The following is a 19,681-nucleotide window of genomic DNA, read 5'->3' as shown; positions in this document are numbered from 1 at the left end:
AATGTAATGTTTGTTTCTTGATATCGTAGTACATTCAGAAATTCTGAAAATCTTTAAGATTAAAAAAACCGTCGTACAAAATAATCAACACTTTATTAATTATATCATGAATTTATTTGAAATGTCTAGTACTTCTAAGTCTTATGGTCTATATGTACAGATGATAATGTGGTAAAGTATAATACACGCATTATTTTAACATGTGTTAACAAATAAATGCTCTAATCTAACATACTAAAAATAATTAAGTTTTAATTTTTTGGACTGGGCCCACAGATCACCATGTCTCTTTTCTTTTTTTCTTTATTTTGAGACACACTACGAGCAACACATTATTCTACTCGCCCCTTGTAATAATAGATTTTATTAGAGCATAATTAGTAGTTTACAGTATCATGTGTACTGGAATTATTACTAAAATAATTTAAGAAATTCTTCAAACTTGAATATTCATTGATGAACTCATATTTGTGTATCTTCCCATAGTACCTATACCATGTTCATCATCTTTCACAATATACCTCCTCCGTTTCTCGCCCATAAAAATATTGCATTTACTTATTTGTAACAACGCGTATGTAATTCAATACAAGAACAACATCAACGCAATAAACTTCACTGATCATTTATTTTGTTTATTAAACAAAATAAAATATCTACAATACGATAGCTACGCCTGTGAAACCAAGCGATTTTCGTTAAATTATTATGGGTTCGTGTCTCTCGATAGTTCATTTCACCGAAATAGAAAAATTAAAATTTGGCAGGTTGTTTAAATGCAAACATTAAATATGTATTTTAATATCTTTGCACAAATTTCCTCATTGAATATTTTTCGTGTAGAAATTTCTTATGTTTTTTTTTTGCTCTATTTTTTTGTTTCCCTTCATTAACATTGGAAAAGGGTAGACACCAGTCCATGGTATATAGAGTCTTTTCAATGGCAATAGAATCTTTGAAAGTTATGATATGACTAAATGTAATTTATAAATAACAAAATATACCATTTCCACCGTAACAGGATGCCTAAAGCCTTTTTCATATATGGAAAATCCATGATGGTCAGCATTAATTTATCACTATAATTATCTCCATACATATATACATACACACCTTTTCTTGCATATACACACTTAGCTTCTTTTATGTAATAGTAATAGCGAATGTGAAAGTTAATCAGTCAGTAATACTAATTTAAGCCTCTTTTCTGAGGGCAGGACCAGTTGAAACCATGTAAATACTTATACGTCGTATAGGATTTCACTTTTATTAATTAGTCGTACCCTACTTGTTTATTTTTCTCGAAGTGAATATAGAAAATTATATTAAATAGTTGCTTTCAAATGAGCTTGTATTTGAAGTTTAAAAGATTTCAATCTATTTCTTCCATATAAAAAAAAGACTATCCGATAAACGATAGTGATGTAGCGAGCCAGGATGTCCGTGAACGAAGTCCACAGCGTGCGCGAAAAATGAGGCGACCAAATTCACCTTGTAACGTACAGGTTCGAGGGGCGCAAATGAACAATTTGTTGCAAACATCGAACTCCAGTATGATATGTCGCGACTTGAACGCGGCTGTAAATTTTACAAGAGACGTCAAGTTTTCGCATCTGCTCGAGACGAAGCTATAAGTTAACGTAAACGCTTTTAGAGGCAGCCTTGTCGGAAACGTCAGGCTCCACACTAAAGGACGTGGATCAACAGACTGAAACTAACTAGAACCGTTTGGCCTGCGAAAAAGTCAAAGCTGGTAACAAAGCAAAAAAGCCGAAAGTAGAAAAAGGCAATCAGGTAAATTCTGAATTGCTTAATTGCTCTAATCAGAAAGACAAGGCGACCGAATAGGAAAAAATTTAAAATACGACAAATTCGACGTGGCAGACGAGGTTCCTCTAATAGCGAAGCTGTCGTTACAGGATTTGAAACGGAAGACCATCTAGGCGGTTCTATAAGTTCTACGATCTGTCAGTTTTGCAGACTTACAAGTAGTTTTCCGCCATTTTCTACTTCCAGAAACTCACAAATAATTACAGATTTTCCTTTGTGCAAATAAGAGTCCTTTAGATCAAAATTTAAAATTAACATTCATGAGATATGTTTGCCGTTGATAAATACTTAATAAGTATGGAATCCGTTAATATTAACTGAACTATTAAAACAGTTTCTAACTCTGTAGAAACAATTCTTCAACTACTAATTTGTTACAAAATTAGCAATACTTTATTAAGCGTAGCGTAAAGGAACAGTATGATCTAATAAGAACAAAACAGAATTAATTGCATACCGCCTACGTTTTCTGGAATGATTGTACTCGTAATACATATCTCATTGATTGTTAATATGTGTCATGATCTTAATGGTATCCTAAGCTGCGTTTTTCTGCTTACAATATTTACACACTGACAATACAAGAACAGAATTAGCTGCATCACTGTATACGGTGATCTTGATAATTGAATTTTAGAAAATAGAATTTTCCAACATTCAAAAATTGTGATAATGTTTTACCTAATAAGTTTGGCTAAATTCACGTCAAAAATTACGTCAATTAAATCATTGTTGTGAATTCGTAACATTATTAAATTATTTTGCAGCTAGTTATCAGGATACATATTAGTAATAGCTAGGAACTTGAAGAAGCATTACTTCCATTTCTTTAAATATACAAATGCCAAATTTCTTTTGATATCCGTTCAAAAGGGAGTGTACTGAATTTTAAACGACACACCTACTCCACTTAATGTCCATCAATCAAACGCATATCAGCACTTTCTTTCTCCGGATCACATATTAAGATTAAAACTTTCATTTGTATTTACAAAGAAATACTAAATGTAAGATACTCTGCAGCAGAGGTAGAAAAATGAAATTAAAAAATGAGGAATGATCTTATTGACAGTTACGGTATATTCTGTTTTTGCCTTAATTCTGTGCTTTGAAACATCTGGTTTCAAACCAAATATCAAAGAAATGTGTTGTTAATCTTAATATAAAAACATATTCGAATTGCCAACTGTGCAACGCTAGTTTTATACATCTCAGATTTATTTACAAGCAGACTTTCGTCTCATAGATACACTTTGGAGAAAGAAGTAGCTCACAGTGTGTCACAGATTCCTTGCATATAAAAGGTAATCTTTCAGATTTGTGCACTCTTTCTGGCACATGACGTCAATATAGATTCATCTGTGTTTTGTTTCCTCAAAGCAGGTAATGCTGTTTTGTTACACATGAGTCAAAGTGATCGGCTTTCTTAGAATGCCGAATGGTAATAGTCATAAGTAGGCCAGTAAGGCTGTAGCCAGTCCTAGCTGGTGCGTTGCCGCTTTTTGGATGGGTGTTCCTCTGAAGAATGCGCTGGTGCCGGCATTGCCATATCTCCTCTATTGATTAACATATATTTCAACTGGGGCATGTATTTCATTATACTTTTCACTTGAATTAAAGGTAGTTCGTCGCGAAAGGATGAACATTTTCTTGCTTCCATTAACATTTTCATTTGTAACCTTCAATTAAAAGATTTCAAATTAATAACAATCGCTCATATTACTTGTCACAATATATGCAATAATAAAATTATCTTACCTGTTTCCTTGATATAAATCTATGAGTAATACATCTGTAAGGACTTGTCGACAAATATCGATGTCACAGGCAGGAAAATAATGAGCGACGAAGTCAGGAAGCGTCATCAACAATTCAGAGTAGATATATGGCTTGAAATTAATACATGGTACCATTTTATCTTCGACGAGTGCTTTCTGAATTTTATAAGGTAGAACTTGACAGGGAGATATATGAGCTTCCGGAATTGGTATTAATGGTTTTCTACCCCTAGAATCTCTGTAAATACATATTCAAAAGATGATATACTTGAACACATGTGTTATATGCATATTAATCAAGATATTTAATTGCATACCTGGCACTATTATTGTTACCATTAACTGGTATTAATGGTGGAGGATACTTTGCATGAGATGTGTTATGTACAGATGGTGTGTGACTTTGCGGATGTAACAATGTGGATGCTGAAGTAGGTGATGGCATTAGAGCTTGTACTTGTTCACTTAGACCAAGCATTTGAGGGTATGTACTTGCAGTGACAGCATTAGGTACACCTAAAGAAGGTGTGGTATATGTTGATGTGACCCTAAAATAGAAAAATTGTTCGTTAAGTCTTTCAAAGTATAAAAATGCAAAAAATAATTCTAGACCAACTGATTTGTCATACTTGGGAAACATAAAATACTTGGTAATATTTGCTATTTTATACATTTCATGTATAATCTATATATTTTTAAACAGAATATATGAAAGCAAAAAGAAATGCATACACAAATATATACATTAAGTATTAAATTTTAAATATAATACATTAGAGATTCCCTACAAAATGTATACATTGATCTATTTAATAGTACTAATGAAAATTTTAACATAATATCATAATTTTACATAAATGTCTCTAAACTCTAGTAGATTTTCTAATTTAGTATAATACTTTTATACCTACGAAGAATTTAAGAAAAGAGTAATTTATATCAACATTAAAATTAAAATACTAAATAAATAAACTAATGAAGCATTTTATGTGGAACTTTGATATAGCGATAACGAATAATACTTTTATTTACATTTCCCACGTATATCAACATCTAATTTAGTGAAATATGGGAGACAAAGAAGTTGACTACAGCCTGAATCGTAAATAAATAAAAAAAAGAGACTACGTTCCCAAAGGGGATATGTATGTTTAGTGAATTAAAGGAATAAAAACATTAACAAAGAGTGAATAAATAAGTAAAGTTGAACGAGGCAATACAGGCAATATGTAGTTATTGCGTTTTGCAGAAATAAAAAGATGGTTAATCATAGTATTCTTGTGCATGCTATCTTACTTTTATGTAGTAATTATGACTATAGTACATTTTACAGGGACTCACCAGTCATCCTTCCCATAGGTTGGATAACTATACAAAAAAATCATATGTTGTATGTACAAATGCAAAAAGCTATAGTGCAGGTTCACCACATAATAAATAATAAAATTTTACAAAGACAAACTGTGTATGTTCAAATACAAGAACCCTAAAATTTGATACTGCATGCTCATCTTACTCTAATTAATATTGTATGAACAGTTTATTTTCAAATAAAATCATTTGAAAGTCTTATAAATAACACAATAAAAGTATCAATATTAAATAATATATCTACTTATTTATTGTATCTTGCAATGTATTTTGAGTAACGTTAAAAAGAAAAAAGAAAATAGAGTAACTAGATGTGAATAATATCAAGTATGAACAGGTTTCACTGCGTGCTTCTTAACATTAAACTCACACCTAGAATACAATATACTGTATTCAATCACTAAATTGAAAGCAAGCATAAAGTATCAGTAACGCTATGCAAGACGAGAGGAAATGCTAAATGTGAAACAACAAAATTGTCCTGAATATTTCAAAGCTATATTTATAATATTTAAAGAACATATTAAGAGACATAAATTTTTAAGAATACAATTTATTACTTACCCAAGATTTGGTTGACTGGAATGGACTGTTGCTCTTACAAGAGGGGGTGGTTGGGCTTGAGCAACAGTTTGCATAGTTGTAACTGGGTATACTCCAGAGTACTGAGCTGCTGCACTGCCACCACCCCCCCTACTCCTACTTGATTGTTGTGAATAATTTTTTGGTTGCGCAGATATTTGCTGCAATATAAAACACATATTCACACGTGTTATAAAAATTGAATATAATAAATCTAAATATTGAATATAATAAATAAATAAAATAAATGAGTATCTAAACTTTTCAAACTATTCAAGCTTTCAATGCTGATCATTAGACTGCAGATCTTCAAGCAAAATCAGAATTTTCTAAAGCATTCGCAAGAAACAAGAATTAAATAGTAATTTACTTTTTATCTTACGAATTTTCACAAGGTGGTTGAAAACTGACAGTATTTTGAAATTTTCTGAAATATTCTATGAATATTATGTTTCACATATTCATCTTTGTCATAGATACATGAAATCTATTATCTAGTAATGATTATTGCAATAAATAGTATCTTTTAGTAGATTAATTGAATTAATTTATGCAGATAATGATATACTTTCTTATTACTTAATACAAAATATTCTTAAACTAACAAAAAATAATAATTTGGCTCACAGGTCTCCACAAATGATCCAAAGTGTAGACTGCTACTGTCTGCTTTTGAAAGAAGAAAACTGAGATATGATAGCAATTACAATAGCTGTCCACCTCACTTATAGTATTATGCAAATACCATTAGTTTGAATTTATTGTGTTGCATTTGATAACTATTATAACTGATAAAATAAATCAGATCTTTTCCTACAAGTAAGAGATTATAGTTATACTATTAATCTTATACTTATAATATATTCAGTTTCCCTTGATATTTTGAGGATGGCTGTGACAGCTTGAACTGAACCTCACAATAAAAAAAAGGTGTGAATTAAACTTTAAAAATTGGCATCAAGTGATGTCATAGCATTTTTACTACTACTTTTGAGTTTACCGCCTGATTCAAAAGAATACATCCATCCCCAAAAGGTTAAAATAACTATATTCTGATTTCTTACAAAATTCTCATCTATACAGTAGAATTCCGTTTATCCAGATCTCATTAATCTGGATTTCCAGTTTATCCAGATTATCAAACATAACTCCTCTTTTTTTATCTGCTAATTAATTGATATTATGAGTCTACGACTCAGAACCAACTGAACTCGTGATGGTAAAGCATCTATGAGACTGTGTAGCACGTAAACGTTACTCAAAGCTAACATAAAAGAAACGCACAGACTTCTTTACAACATTCTAATTAAATTAAACTTATGGTATATGTATACGCTTTTTAATTCATACTACCAATATTGTTGTAAAAGTATACATATGAAATGTACAACAAATAAAATACATAAAATGTATTTGCGTTATTTATGTTAATGAATTTACCGGATTATCCAGATTTCTGGTCATCTGGATTGGGTCTGGTCCCATTTGAGCCAGATAAACGAAATTCCACTGTACTTTGAATGTACCGTCTGATTTGAAAGAATATGTCCATCTCCAAAAGGTTAATATTACTCTATTCTGATTTCTCACAAAATTCTCAGCTATATTTCAAATTCAGCGCAATATTGTCCAAGCATAACATTAAAAAATGACTAATGTATATGTTTCTTCTTTCTTGTCTACATTTGAAATGTATAATTGCTTAACTAACTTACTTATTTTGTTAGAGCTACAAATTTGTATGGCACCATAGAAACAATGAAATCTTTGAATGAAACTTACATTGTGCATGTTTAAAGATGACGGCATTCGTATGATGGAATTTGCCTGAGAAACAAGTGCTGTTTGGAAAGTAGGTTGACCACCAACAAGTCCTGTCCATCCATTAACATTTTGCACTGTGTTCAAAATTGGTTGTGTCACGATGTTTGATCTTCCAGAAGGAAGCACCGTTGGCGAAGAATGTGCAGGATGCGTAGTTGTGACAGGCCTCGGTTGGCTGACACTACGTTGTACTTGAGACGCATTGACAACTGTTCCACACGGTAACATATTATGCATAGGAGTTGCACGTGTGTCAATTGTCGCTTTGTTCACATTATTTTGCACAGAAACAGGTTTAGTTGCTGGTGGTGTAGGAGGTTGTTTTGTCCAACCACCACCCCCGCCACCACCTTTACTATTCACTAACAACTGAGAGTCCATAACTTTGGTCGGCCAATAGTCCTCAAAACCAGTGCCAGGAGGGAAATAACTTTTAATGTCATTCAAACTAATCACTGAGCATGTCTCACTTGCAAATAGTTCATTGCGTATACCCTGTACTTTGCAGCAAAATTTCAAATATGATAAGTCCCACCCTTCGAGTTTCTCTGCTTTCAGCTTTAGATTTTCAGTCTCACCCTCGAAATAAAACAAGGGAACATATTGAAGGCCATCTTTCACAGTGTAAGGAACGACGGATTCCTTGTTTATTCGGATAAAACCGCACTTGTCCGCTTTGTGGCCACTGGATACGTTTGGATTCGTACCTGCTGTTAATTTCGTGTAGCACACGTCTAAGAAGGTGTAGAACTCCTTCGCATCCGAAAGACGTACTACCAAATCTTTACACGTGAATTGGTCTCTGCCAAACTGATTCTCGCAATGTTTTACATTGATTTCGGTAAACAGTTTACTCTCGGCTTCCGTAATGTAATAACTCCTAATGCACGTGCAGCTATAAATGTCCGAGTGTAGGTAGCTCAGGTACTTGTTCAGCAACTTAGATTCTAGGATTCGTACTGCACAGTATTTCTCGCCGGAGCGGAATATGTACGGTATGTGACAGTCGTCGAAACTCGTCCATCCGAATCTGCCTCTTTGACTCTCATCATCGGGTGGTACTTTTCCTTCGGCCGGAGGGGGTTTCGTCGCGACGCCGGTCGATGAATCGGCGGGCCTTTTATCAAAAAATCTTAAAATTCTTGGAATATTCGTTAGGAAACATGGTGGAGGCCGTTGTTGCTGTTGTGTCCCTGGCACGTTTACCATTTTCGCCTTGTTTGCTTCCACCATTTTGGCAGCCAATTCTCGGATTTCCGCCTCATCAGGATGTTCTTGTTTAACGACAACTTTATCAAAAGCTGAAACAAATAAACGGAAATATATCAATTAGATTCAATCTTTTACAAGTTGTCGACTTATTAGTCAAGATTTAGCCTCAACACTAGGTTTACGAAGCATTAAAAGTGACTATTTTACATTACTTTATAAAAATAACAAAAATGCGTTTATGCAAATTCTCAGCCATTCCTTTTTGTAATATACATACACCCAAAGAAATAAATTTCTTGAATAATACCTCATAAATGCATCTTTACAATCTCAATAATAGTAAATAGAATATATTAGAACCCGTCATCTTGATAGGTTCTGTAAACCTAGTGTTAACTTACAAAAGAATTTTGATTTTGTTGATCAAGCATTTTAAACTTTATTTTACGGTTATCTTAGGATAACTAGACTATGCAAAAATGAAGCATATTCATGTCTTCAGTTTAAAATATTCAATCGTTTTTTATAAACCATGTATTTCTAATCCCGTATAAAAATAAGAATAAATAATAATCTATTAATTATTGAAGAATTCATATGTATTTAATTATCATATTATTTATATAGCCGAAGAATAGGATTGGTTATTTGCTTTTACATCTTTTAAAAAAATCAATATTTTTATGTATAATCCAATAGAAACAAATAGTCAATAGAAATGTAACTACTAAAATGGTAACAAACAAACAGTAATAATTTTTCTTTAAAAATTCAATGAAAGATATTCATTGAAACAGGATCACTCCAAATTGTTATACAGGGTGTCCCAAAATGTACTTCCTTCTAAGGGATAATTCACGAGTTCATTTCGAGTAACATTTTCCTTTGCGAAAATGCTATGCGCGGCTTTGTTAAGGAGTTACTAACGAAAAACACGGACCAATCAGAGCGTGGCTACAGCTGACGAATTCCGGCCCGACGAGAGGTCCCATTGAGCGTGGCGTTGACATTGACCGAGCCGTGATCTGTCCACTGTAGCCGCGCTCTGATTGGTCCGTGGCTTTTGTTAATAATTCCTTAACAAAGCCGCAGAGAACATTTTCACAACAGAAAAAGTTACTTTATTCAACCTCAAGAATTATCGTCTTCCTTTCAAGGAAGTACAGTTTTAGGACACCCTATATATGATGATTATGGTTATAGCCGATGGAGAAGAGCGCGGGAAAACTGGCATTCGCGTGGCAATGCATGATTACGACGTGTAATCGGTAATGAACGCGGGCGAATTAACTATTATCATTATGCCGTACGCATTGTACAAGAGTGACGATTCTAATTATTTTAAACACTATTTAGTGCGATACAGATTTGGAAAGTGTTTATAAACAATATCTTCACGGTGCGAACATTTTTTCGACGGTGTAATACACGTGTACGAAACGGTGCGCATGTCAGAGGTGTAACGTTTACACGAAAATAATTCACATGATAGAATGAATAATGTAGCGATTCCTTCACTATTTAATTACAAGTTGCATAACATTCAAACGCTAATATTTAAATGACAAGCCTATGGTAGAAACAACAACGGCCGTACACGTAATTATGTCCACTTCCATATCAAGTGCGATTATGCAAAAGAAACGCGGAATGTGTACTTTTGCAATGCATTACAAGAATCGATACATTTCATTTGAATGATATATGATTACTGTTATTTTTAATCTTCACACACGCGCGCGCGCACACACAAGCTTAAAAATGTTCCATTCCCCGAAACAACAGAACGAATTGAAATTTCGTAATGATATCAAATAATTATCACAAAACTGAAACAAAATATCCAAGTAATTCACAAGTGTGCACGTGATATGTGTTAATTGACATTCCATAATTAATCTTCACGATCACATTTAAACAAAAAATTCAGGCATGGCAACTACACCGATTGTCACTGTAGAACACAACGTACAAAGTTTCACCGTACGTCTCGTTTCTATCCACGAACCGAACGAAGAAAGAAAAAAAAAGCAGATCCTCGCGCTCTTTTCTGCCAGCATCGATTTCCAACGAAAAGAAGGAGTCAATGTGAAACGGGCAAGAGTATACGTTGAAGAAACGATTAATAGATTCTATAGGACTAATTCGGCAAAACGCAACATCTTTCTTTGATTCCGAAAGATGTATTTAGGACGTACTGAATGACACTTGATCGGGCGCCGTCTGTGACGGACTCCTTTTCTCGAGCCATATGGCGTCCGTGCTGCTATCAGCGGTCGCAGTATGCATGTCCGTAATGTCGTTCCTCATCTTCAATGGTGTTTGCGTGTTGCCTTACTTAAAGGGAAATCACATTTCGGTGGACGCGAACCAGCAAAGAGGTTATACGCGAGTGCGTCTGTCTACCGATGTGCACTGTCGATGAGACGACACACGACCATGTTACACGACGAGGAGAAGAACCAGGCTCGGATGGAGGAAAAGTTCGTCCTGTTTCGACTCTCTCGGCTTCTAGTTTTCACGCTTTCCCTCGACGTTTCACTTTGTCCGCTGACTACAATTATAGCAGGTGGCGTGAAACAGTTCACCACACTCGGCTCTCGAGGGATACATCGAGGGTAGATAAACATACGTAGACGGTACCCGTTGACACTGACTACGTACATGTTCTTTGATCAGGCGTATCTCTGGACCCCGGCGAAGCTTTGCCATGGATTAAGGTGCTCTCGGTCGAGGGTAGCGCCATTTTACGCGAACTTGGCGTCTGCAAATCTTCGATTCCAGGCCGCCCAGTAGGCCATGCCGTAGCATCGAGCTGTCTGGCTGCAGCTGCACGGGACACTAGGCTTTCCGTGGTCTAGCCGACCGCGAATCCTACGGGCCACAGCGATACGCTTAGTTTTCCGCTCGGACTGTACTGCTCGGTACAGTCGGTGACAAAAAGATAGAACACACTCTGTGTTTCTTTGTGTTTCCACATGACATCAGAAGAAAATGTAAATTTTGGAAAATCAATTATATTGTACACATAGCTGTAAATATCTCTATGGAAAATTATGAGTAGTTTCGATTTCTACGAAATGTTATAAAGAAAGGCGTGAACATTGCAGTCCTCGAGTAGGATAAAATGGTACATGCGTCGTATTTTCCCTTCTCAGTTGTACATCTGCACAGGAAATGTTAATATATAATTATATATACTATATACTATACTAATATAAAGTACACAGTATTTAATATAAATAGATCAGTTTGTTCAGTGCATAAAATGGGTCGTGGAAATTGAAATAGAAACCAGTCCAAAACTGTTTCAAGAAAACTATTGCTAGTCTTAAATCTAAATAGAAACAGATAATTATGGCACAAAAAAGAGTTCTGACAGTCCTCCTGCATTAACATTATGTCAAAAGCATACAATTTTAAGCCTAACATCTAATTCGAAAATGTCCGCCAGACGAATTGCCGAAGATGCTTGTGTTAAAACACATATAAAAAATGTACGACGAATTTTACGGAAGTGCACTTGAAACGAACAAAATTGCAGAGGACACCTGTCTGTATTAGCAAAACGGCACAGAAGTGTTCGATTGCTATTTGCAGAGAAACATATTCAATTTAAGAAAAAATGACGAATAATAATATTTACTGATGCAAAAAATGTTGACATGGACGAGTACTCAGACAGTTTTAACTATTATTACCATGGTTTACGGAAAGAATTAGGGAGCAATATTAAGGAGCAAATAAATATTTCAACGTGATAATTTCTCCGTTCACGCAGACAAAATAGTTAAAACGTTGCTTGCAACTGAAAAAATTATAATTCTGGACTGACCAGCAAGGTTTCTAGATCTTAACATTATTGAAAATATTCGGGGAAACCTTGCGAAAGCGGTATATGCCAAGAGCCGACAATTTTGATTTCTTGGCGAATTAAAACAATGTGTTGAACATGAATTGCACTAATTAAGACAGAAAACAATTTAAAAAATTATATAAACATCTGCCCAAACGAATAATTTCCGTCATAAAGAAGGCTCTACAAAATATTGTAATAAACAAAACTAGTCAATTCTTTTTGTATATTCTATTTTTTAAAAACATGTCCTATATCTTTGTCCTATTAATTTGTCTCGAAAATTTACATTTTTCTAGAAAAGTGCACGCGGAGTAACAACATTTTAGTTTTACCAACAGAGCCAAATAAACAAAACTGGTGTAAAACGATGTATGCACGAGAAATTTCATTTATGTTATCTATTAAATAAAAATTAACAAACTAACAGTGTGTCTTATCTTTTTGTCCCTGACTATATACATGTGCTAGCCAGTATCGTCCTTTGCGCACACATGGCCTTTTAGGAATCCATCTGACGTTTGTATTAAGTACATACATTCGATATTTTTGACCAATCGTCCCTTCGAATATCCAGGTTCTATTCCATCGTGTTGAGTTTTTGAATTTTCTTCGAATTCACTCCAATTTAGTATGCTTTAAGGACAACAGGAAGTCACTCAGCCTTCATAATTTCAAAAATTTACATTTGAAGAAATGGTAATTCATTGACGCTCCTTTTTCATTTAATTATGGTAGTGTCAGATAAGTATTATCTGGGCAGATCGTTATTATTCGGCATAAAATAGATCTGAGCAGCTACCCGATAACTGTCGCCATCTATCTGCTGCGTCTAATATTATTAATTATACAGTGTCTAGTTTCTTCGTGTGAAGGGAGTGTAATGCATGTACTAGGAATTTGCGTTAAGCGAACGCAAATGAAACCGCATACAAGATTCGACAATAAATAACAATATGTGTTTTAATGTCTAAATTGATTAAGTGATGACAGAATTATAAAAGTTCAATGTGAAAAATAGTGCACCGATATTTTTGGTATGAAAGAAATGTAGAATATGGAGTGATTCTCTTTATCCTAATAACGATATAGTCGCGAACTTTGATGTTCGATATGTACACAGTGGTATATAAGAGCGTTGCGTGGCGGCAGTTCTTTAGTCGATGCCGAACAGTGACAAGAGAAGGGTGTACACAATTTTGTAGTACGAAGTTAATAAGATTCTCAAACTAATTATTTAAATAGTTCTCATGTTGTGTTTACACGTATATATGTATATACATATATACATACACATATAATGTTCAGTACACTAACACTAAAATATTAAATTGTCACCATACATTTAACACATTGTCAATTTGCGTTGGTTTATAATATTCAAAGACACGAGTGCCCATGAAAATGAGAAAAAATTGGAAAATCTTTATGTCCTTGGTTAATACGCATGTCTGTTCTGTGCCATGTGACCGACGATCAACTTCCCCGTAATAAAAACTTTTATCACTCTTTGTTATTATGTGAATGTAAAATGCACCTAGTTAATTAATCCATTAATACCATTTATACGGAAGACAGTGCACGAATTAAAAAATTTACGAAACTACTCGTGTTTCCGCAACGATTTGAAACTGACTGTACGCACATTGTCGACAACGAATAAGAACTGTAGGGAAGAGCGACGCAGAAACGGGTGGCAAACCTTATAGTACATAACTCATATATATTGTATTTACTCGAAGCACTGCGTTTTCGAAACATGCCGAGACTACGAATAGCGTTCCTGCGCGTAGCATATACTTAAACAGAGTCATCGAGTACTTTACGCCTGTATTACACATTACGCTATAAAAATATATGTCAATTTGTTTACTAGGGATGGCAAGAAAATTTACGATATAAGTATACAAAATAGGTTTATTTCCATTTACTCTGTCACGTAAAGACCTCCATGGTAAGTCATAAAAAAACGACTTTCATATAACGTATCGTTTACAAATATAATATCATATTGTGGCTTCAGTTTTCATCTTCATCACATCGTTAAATATTATATTGTTTAATTTTATGATATCTACTTTTGGATATAAGTATACCATCTTTTGCACAAGGCACATCACTAAATCATATAAATAGGTGAACCATATATCGTTGATCGGATTTCGCATCGTGTATCAGGGATCGGCTGCAGCAGCTAGGTACATACCGTTCAAAGAGTGGCCAGGGCCAGCGCGTAAGATCGCACAGACGATGTGACAACGTCGCACGGTCGATATGCTCTTTCAGGCAAAGTGCCAAGATTGGTAAACGCACGCGGGGGTATATAGTCGTGGTTTCAGGTGCCCTTCTCTCCTCTAACACCCGCGTTTTACCCCCCACCGCCACTCCTGGAACTTACCCGTGGGATTCTGCGTGATAGTGGGGGACGAATAACAAAAGTGGGGGAACCGAAGCTGCGCAGAACCCAGCCAGACGAACATTGCTATTTGTGCCTCTGCGCAGCTCTTACATACATATACCCGCCGGCCTCCTATGTACTACATATGTATTATACTTATTATTTTAATCATGATTTACGGCCGCAGCGTTGCCGATTCTCGCCGCAGGCACGCCCACTTCGTCGCTTTTTTCACTTTTCAGTAATATATACGAATGCATAGAAGATGTATGCGGAAAAAAGCAACGTCGCATGATCGATACCTGAAAGAGGCACGCAATAAAAAAAGCATGCTAAATGAGCTTATCATTATCATATTTAACGTGATATAAATTCCGCAAACAGTGTAAATATATATATTATATGCTTCCATAAGTGGAATAATATACTCCGAGAAATTTTAAGAGCTTATCAAATTAAAAAATATATTAGAACCAATTATACATATACGAAGAAACTATACAATTTGTACTAGTTCCTCAAACATTAGAATGATGCGACGTTGCCATCTGAAAATGGAGGACGCGCCCTTGATTGGCTCGATTTCTTCGATGCCACAAGTTGGGCCAGTCGTTTTGGCAACATTGGAAGGTTGTAGAGATCTATTTATAGGAGTCCTCTATTGCTGCTGTTGCTATGCCGAGTGAAGGCACGGTAAATACACGGGAGGGGAAGCAGTTGAAAATGGAGGGGGAAGAGATTACTAAAGAACAATATGGCGGTGAACCGGATGTGCCCTCTTCCAATCTATCCATTCTCTTTGCCACAACCGCATTGCCTTTCCCTATCTCACCAATGTTTCCTGTTCCTTTTCTGGTAATCTCTTTTTTATCTTTTAATAACGATATGTTTCCTACTATGTGTTATTCAATTATGAAATCCCTAGAATAAATGTTACGTAAGACGGGCGAAATATTGTAGGTCTAGGTATGTATAAATGAAACATGCTACCTTCCATCATGATAAGACGTCCGATGCGAAGGTTACCGCATTGCTTATTTCATGTCGAGAGAAAGAATAAAGTTGTAGGAAAGAAAAGGTGAACGTTCGATTGCTATGATGGAAAAGGGTCGTCCAAGCATGCTCTATAATTTTTGTAGACGTAATTTTTTGCGCAACTCCGTAGAATTGCACATGGCGGCGTACACTCGCAGCAGCTGACAAGTTTCATTGTGTGTGTTTCCATGCGTACACAAGTACGCATGCGATTTGCACGAAGCCGCCGCCTCGGGAGAGCTCGGCAAACTTCGTGAAACTGCCTCTTTGTTACATCATTCTTCGGTTCTTATGTAGTACATAGGGAGCGGGTATATTATATACTACGTCTGCACATATCTCCCCCCAGCTCTCGCTCTCATATATACAGTATATATGCCTTTGCATATATGTGATGGCGGAGCAAACGGGCGGGCGGACGGACGGACGGTTGGAGAAGCGAACTGCGATCCGTGTTACACGAGGTACAGAGATCTGAACAACTAGAACGGACCCAACAATCTGAAAGACGTATCTACCTCTACCTCTAACGTTATAGTCAGCTACAATAAAATTTGGATAATTCTATTTGAAATTGTACTGAACTATTGCCCCGAAGTGTTCAAACTTTTTTATAATTATTCAACTGACAACTTTCGATTTTACCAGGCACTTTTTATATAAACAAAAAATATAAATATATGTTACAAAAATAAATTATTGTAATAATTTTCAAATGTGTCACAGGCATATAAGGAATGTTTAGTAACAAGTATTACACCATTAAAGACTTTAAATGGAAGAATGTATTATTAAATTTGATTTTACAGAGAAGTTTTGTACTATCAGTTTGCATATTTTAAAATGACATTGCTGTCGTAGTAACTGGTGCTAATCATTATAATGATCAACAATCAAGATTTTTATAATATTACTTTGCATATAAAGTGGAAATAATACCATTTCGTTTGATCATAACAAATTCAAAGACGGCTGCCATACTATTCCCCTTCAATGTCAATGCTCGATACACTTTTGACGTTCTTCGACCTTTAGTGTTGTATCAATTAGTTCCTCACCTACCAATAGTGGAATGATACATTGGTGTTACTAGTCACACTCGATTGCGATGTTTACGTGTATATAGAAACACGAGGGAAACTCTCTTTTCAACAAATTAGATTCTAACCGCACATGAAAATAGTTGAAAGATAGGATGATATTGAATTGGTTGATGAACAAGTGACAATCGCATTTAACAATCGAAAAATATCCTGCGCTCATGTACACTATATTGTATGTTAGTACTCACGTCAAAACAATTCATAAACCATTTTTTGTATGCCGTAGTTGCTGTGGCATGACAAAACATATAATGGTTTTAATGACACACATCATAAAACATCTTTAATTGTTAAACACATTGTTTCACTTAACAATAATGTAGACAAATTCAAGAGATTAATTGGAAATTATGTATATGCAATTTTGTTTTTGTAAATTAAACAAATTCATTTTCGTACAGAATAAACTATTTTTCTGTAGGAAAAATTTCTTTTCGTTTGAATAAACATCAATTTCGGATAGAGATTGTTAATGAAAATTGGACCTTTTCGTGTTTCATACGATATTTTACCTTTGTGAAAGCTACACAATTCTCTAATGTAAGTATGTATTTGTTACATAGCTTCTTTCTAAAAAACATCTACGATATTACCAGGATCATCTTACAGTTTGCTTTAAATAAACCGTGACGTCATCTTCTGCAAGCACACGCGGGTAAAATGAAATGAGAATTAACATCCTTTTATCGATCCTGCTTCGTGGTTGTATTAAACTCAGCATTGATATTGATAATTGTAAACAATCAAAGTAAATAGTAGGTAAACAATAATTTCTAACGAATATATGGCCACAAAATTTACTCTGATTTTGAAGATGATGTACCTATTGTTTATACATACAATAAATACACAATCAGAACGAAATTTCAAATCAACGAGAAATTGTATTTTCCGGTTTACGTGACTCCTACATTCGTGACAAAATAATTAATCAACATAGAAAAGCTTTATTGAAAAACTTTGTTTATGCATTTTTTAACGTTAACGTTATTGTGTATCGTTTAATTAAATTTCGTCCAGGATTTACAACGTGATGTAAAGTAAATTCATATGCGGACAATTTGAAGTTGGATTTGTTTGCACACAAGGTAGGTTTCGTTCATTACTATATGAAGAATATTTCGTATAACTTGTTGTCCTGCATAATATAGCACAAGAGGACGTTCGACATAAGGTGCAATGTTTACAAGCAAAGGGATCATTAATAGAGTCACTGGCACTAACACACAAACATTCGGAATCCGGGAAATCGATGGGAACATGCATCAATCTTTTTCAGACAGATAAAAACAGTTTTTCGTTGGTCCACGTGTAAATTTTCGAACGGTAAATGGTAAACGCGAGTATGTCGCAGATGTTGACAGGTAGTCGCATCGTGGGGGACCCACGTTTCGCCGGGTCTGCACGAGGCGCAGCTCGCAGAAAACAGAAAGCATGATGTGTACTCCGAGGCACTGGGCACTGACACACAACACCGAGAGTAAGGTGATTGGATGTGGTAGAAAATCGAGTGAGAAACAGAACGGGAGAAGAAAAAGGACGGGAATAACTAACTAGCGAGAGAAGAATACAGATGATCGTAGAAAGGAGGGAGATAGATAGAGCAGCGAGACGAGAGAAGGAGGGGGAAACGATACGCGCGAGTCCGATGCCGCCGCCGTTGCCGTTGCCGCCACCCATAACCTCAAAGCTTACCTTTGTTGATTCGGGCTTCGACGATTTGTACGTCTTCGTCGACACTCCTGTCGTTCATTTTCTTCTTCTTCTCGTTAACCTGAATGTCCATACACATAATTCCACGGCACGAAACAACACTTCCGCCACACGGTCACGCTACCCCTACGTTCCCGTGACATTTACATGAAACTAGGTGCGCGCGCGCAAAATTTACATTTACTTACTGGGAGGGAAAAGCGAAAGGGTAGTCGCACGAGGGCGCCGCGAAATGCGCTCGTTTCCACTGTGAATTCGGTTCGGTTGCGCGTAGTACTTGACAACGGAGAGACACAAAAGACGCGTACACGCACAGAAAGATCCTTGGATTTGTCGCACGGAACGTTTGTCGCTCGTTCGGTCCAAATTTACACGCGATTCTATCGCGACCCACGTTTTCTGCTGTTTAGTACAGAGGTGAGCCGAGAGGCCGACCGGGTTCCGTCCAGATTTGAATGTGGTACACGTTGCCAGTTCTTTCTTGTACCCCCCTATCGTTCCCCCCTCCCCCTTCCACTCATCCTTATGTACTTAACGGTTGCGACGTTGCCGCACATCCGGTACCAATGGCCAGGTGGTGGGGGAAGGAGATTTTGTGGAGGAGTGGGGGTTATACAAGTACCTGACAACGCCATAGTGGGGACTCGGTTGGGGTGGGGGCGAGCAGGGGGTATGTACATAGAGAAGGGGGGGAGGGTTGTTGCTCGGGAATGGGAATTTTCCATGACGCTTCAGGGCAACACCGACCGTTAGCTGGGTCACGTGTCATTACCGGAAGTTGTAAGGGCGACGCGCCACGACGCGCGCGCCCTCGTCTTCCGTTCCAGGTCCCAATTCCTCATCTGGAACGTATATTCGTCGCTTTCATTTTAGAAAATTGCTTTTTTTTACCATTCCGCAAGGCGGCCGTAATATTTTTCACAGTTTTCTTGAACTCTTGCTCAATCCGTTTATATTTACAAATCAAGTTTGCAATCGT

The 19,681-nt window shown here is 35.9% G+C and overlaps 1 protein-coding gene across 9 annotated transcripts; it reads right to left on the bottom strand.

Moving 5' to 3' along the window:
• Nucleotides 1–91: 91 nt before the first annotated feature.
• On the bottom strand, nucleotides 92–14,749 carry LOC143364352 (uncharacterized). 9 transcript variants are annotated; one of them, XM_076804759.1, is made up of 9 exons: nucleotides 12,992–14,650; nucleotides 11,262–11,471; nucleotides 7,344–8,686; nucleotides 6,189–6,230; nucleotides 5,544–5,722; nucleotides 4,950–4,976; nucleotides 3,926–4,156; nucleotides 3,589–3,846; nucleotides 92–3,509 (listed from the first exon to the last, which is right to left on the bottom strand). In XM_076804759.1, exons 2-9 carry the CDS (start codon nucleotides 11,341–11,343, stop codon nucleotides 3,311–3,313), a joined length of 2,361 nt encoding a protein of 786 aa, XP_076660874.1. In that variant the 5' UTR covers nucleotides 11,344–11,471; nucleotides 12,992–14,650; the 3' UTR covers nucleotides 92–3,310. The 9 variants fall into 9 exon arrangements, with proteins under 9 accessions (XP_076660874.1, XP_076660878.1, XP_076660885.1 ...); XM_076804763.1 differs by having other exon boundaries at nucleotides 14,014–14,650; XM_076804770.1 differs by lacking the exons at nucleotides 11,262–11,471; nucleotides 12,992–14,650 and adding an exon at nucleotides 14,660–14,749.
• Between the last annotated feature and the right edge of the window lie 4,932 nt (nucleotides 14,750–19,681).

The sequence above is a fragment of the Halictus rubicundus genome, chromosome 2 (genome assembly GCF_050948215.1).
Source record: "Halictus rubicundus isolate RS-2024b chromosome 2, iyHalRubi1_principal, whole genome shotgun sequence".
NCBI lineage: Eukaryota > Metazoa > Arthropoda > Insecta > Hymenoptera > Halictidae > Halictus > Halictus rubicundus.
The sequence above is the reverse complement of the archived record's forward strand: the minus strand, read 5'-3'. Positions and strand labels throughout refer to the sequence as shown.

Excerpts from the sequence above, each read along its gene's own strand:
- LOC143364352 (XM_076804750.1), bottom strand. The coding sequence starts at position 10,907 with ATGAGGAACGACATTACGGACATGCATACTGCGACCGCTGATAGCAGC. Across the intron at positions 5,723-6,188 it reads TGGATCATTTGTGGAGACCT|CAAATATCTGCGCAACCAAA; the intron begins GTGAGCCAAATT and ends TTTATATTGCAG. Across the intron at positions 4,157-4,949 it reads ACCTATGGGAAGGATGACTG|GGTCACATCAACATATACCA; the intron begins GTGAGTCCCTGT and ends TTTCTATTTTAG.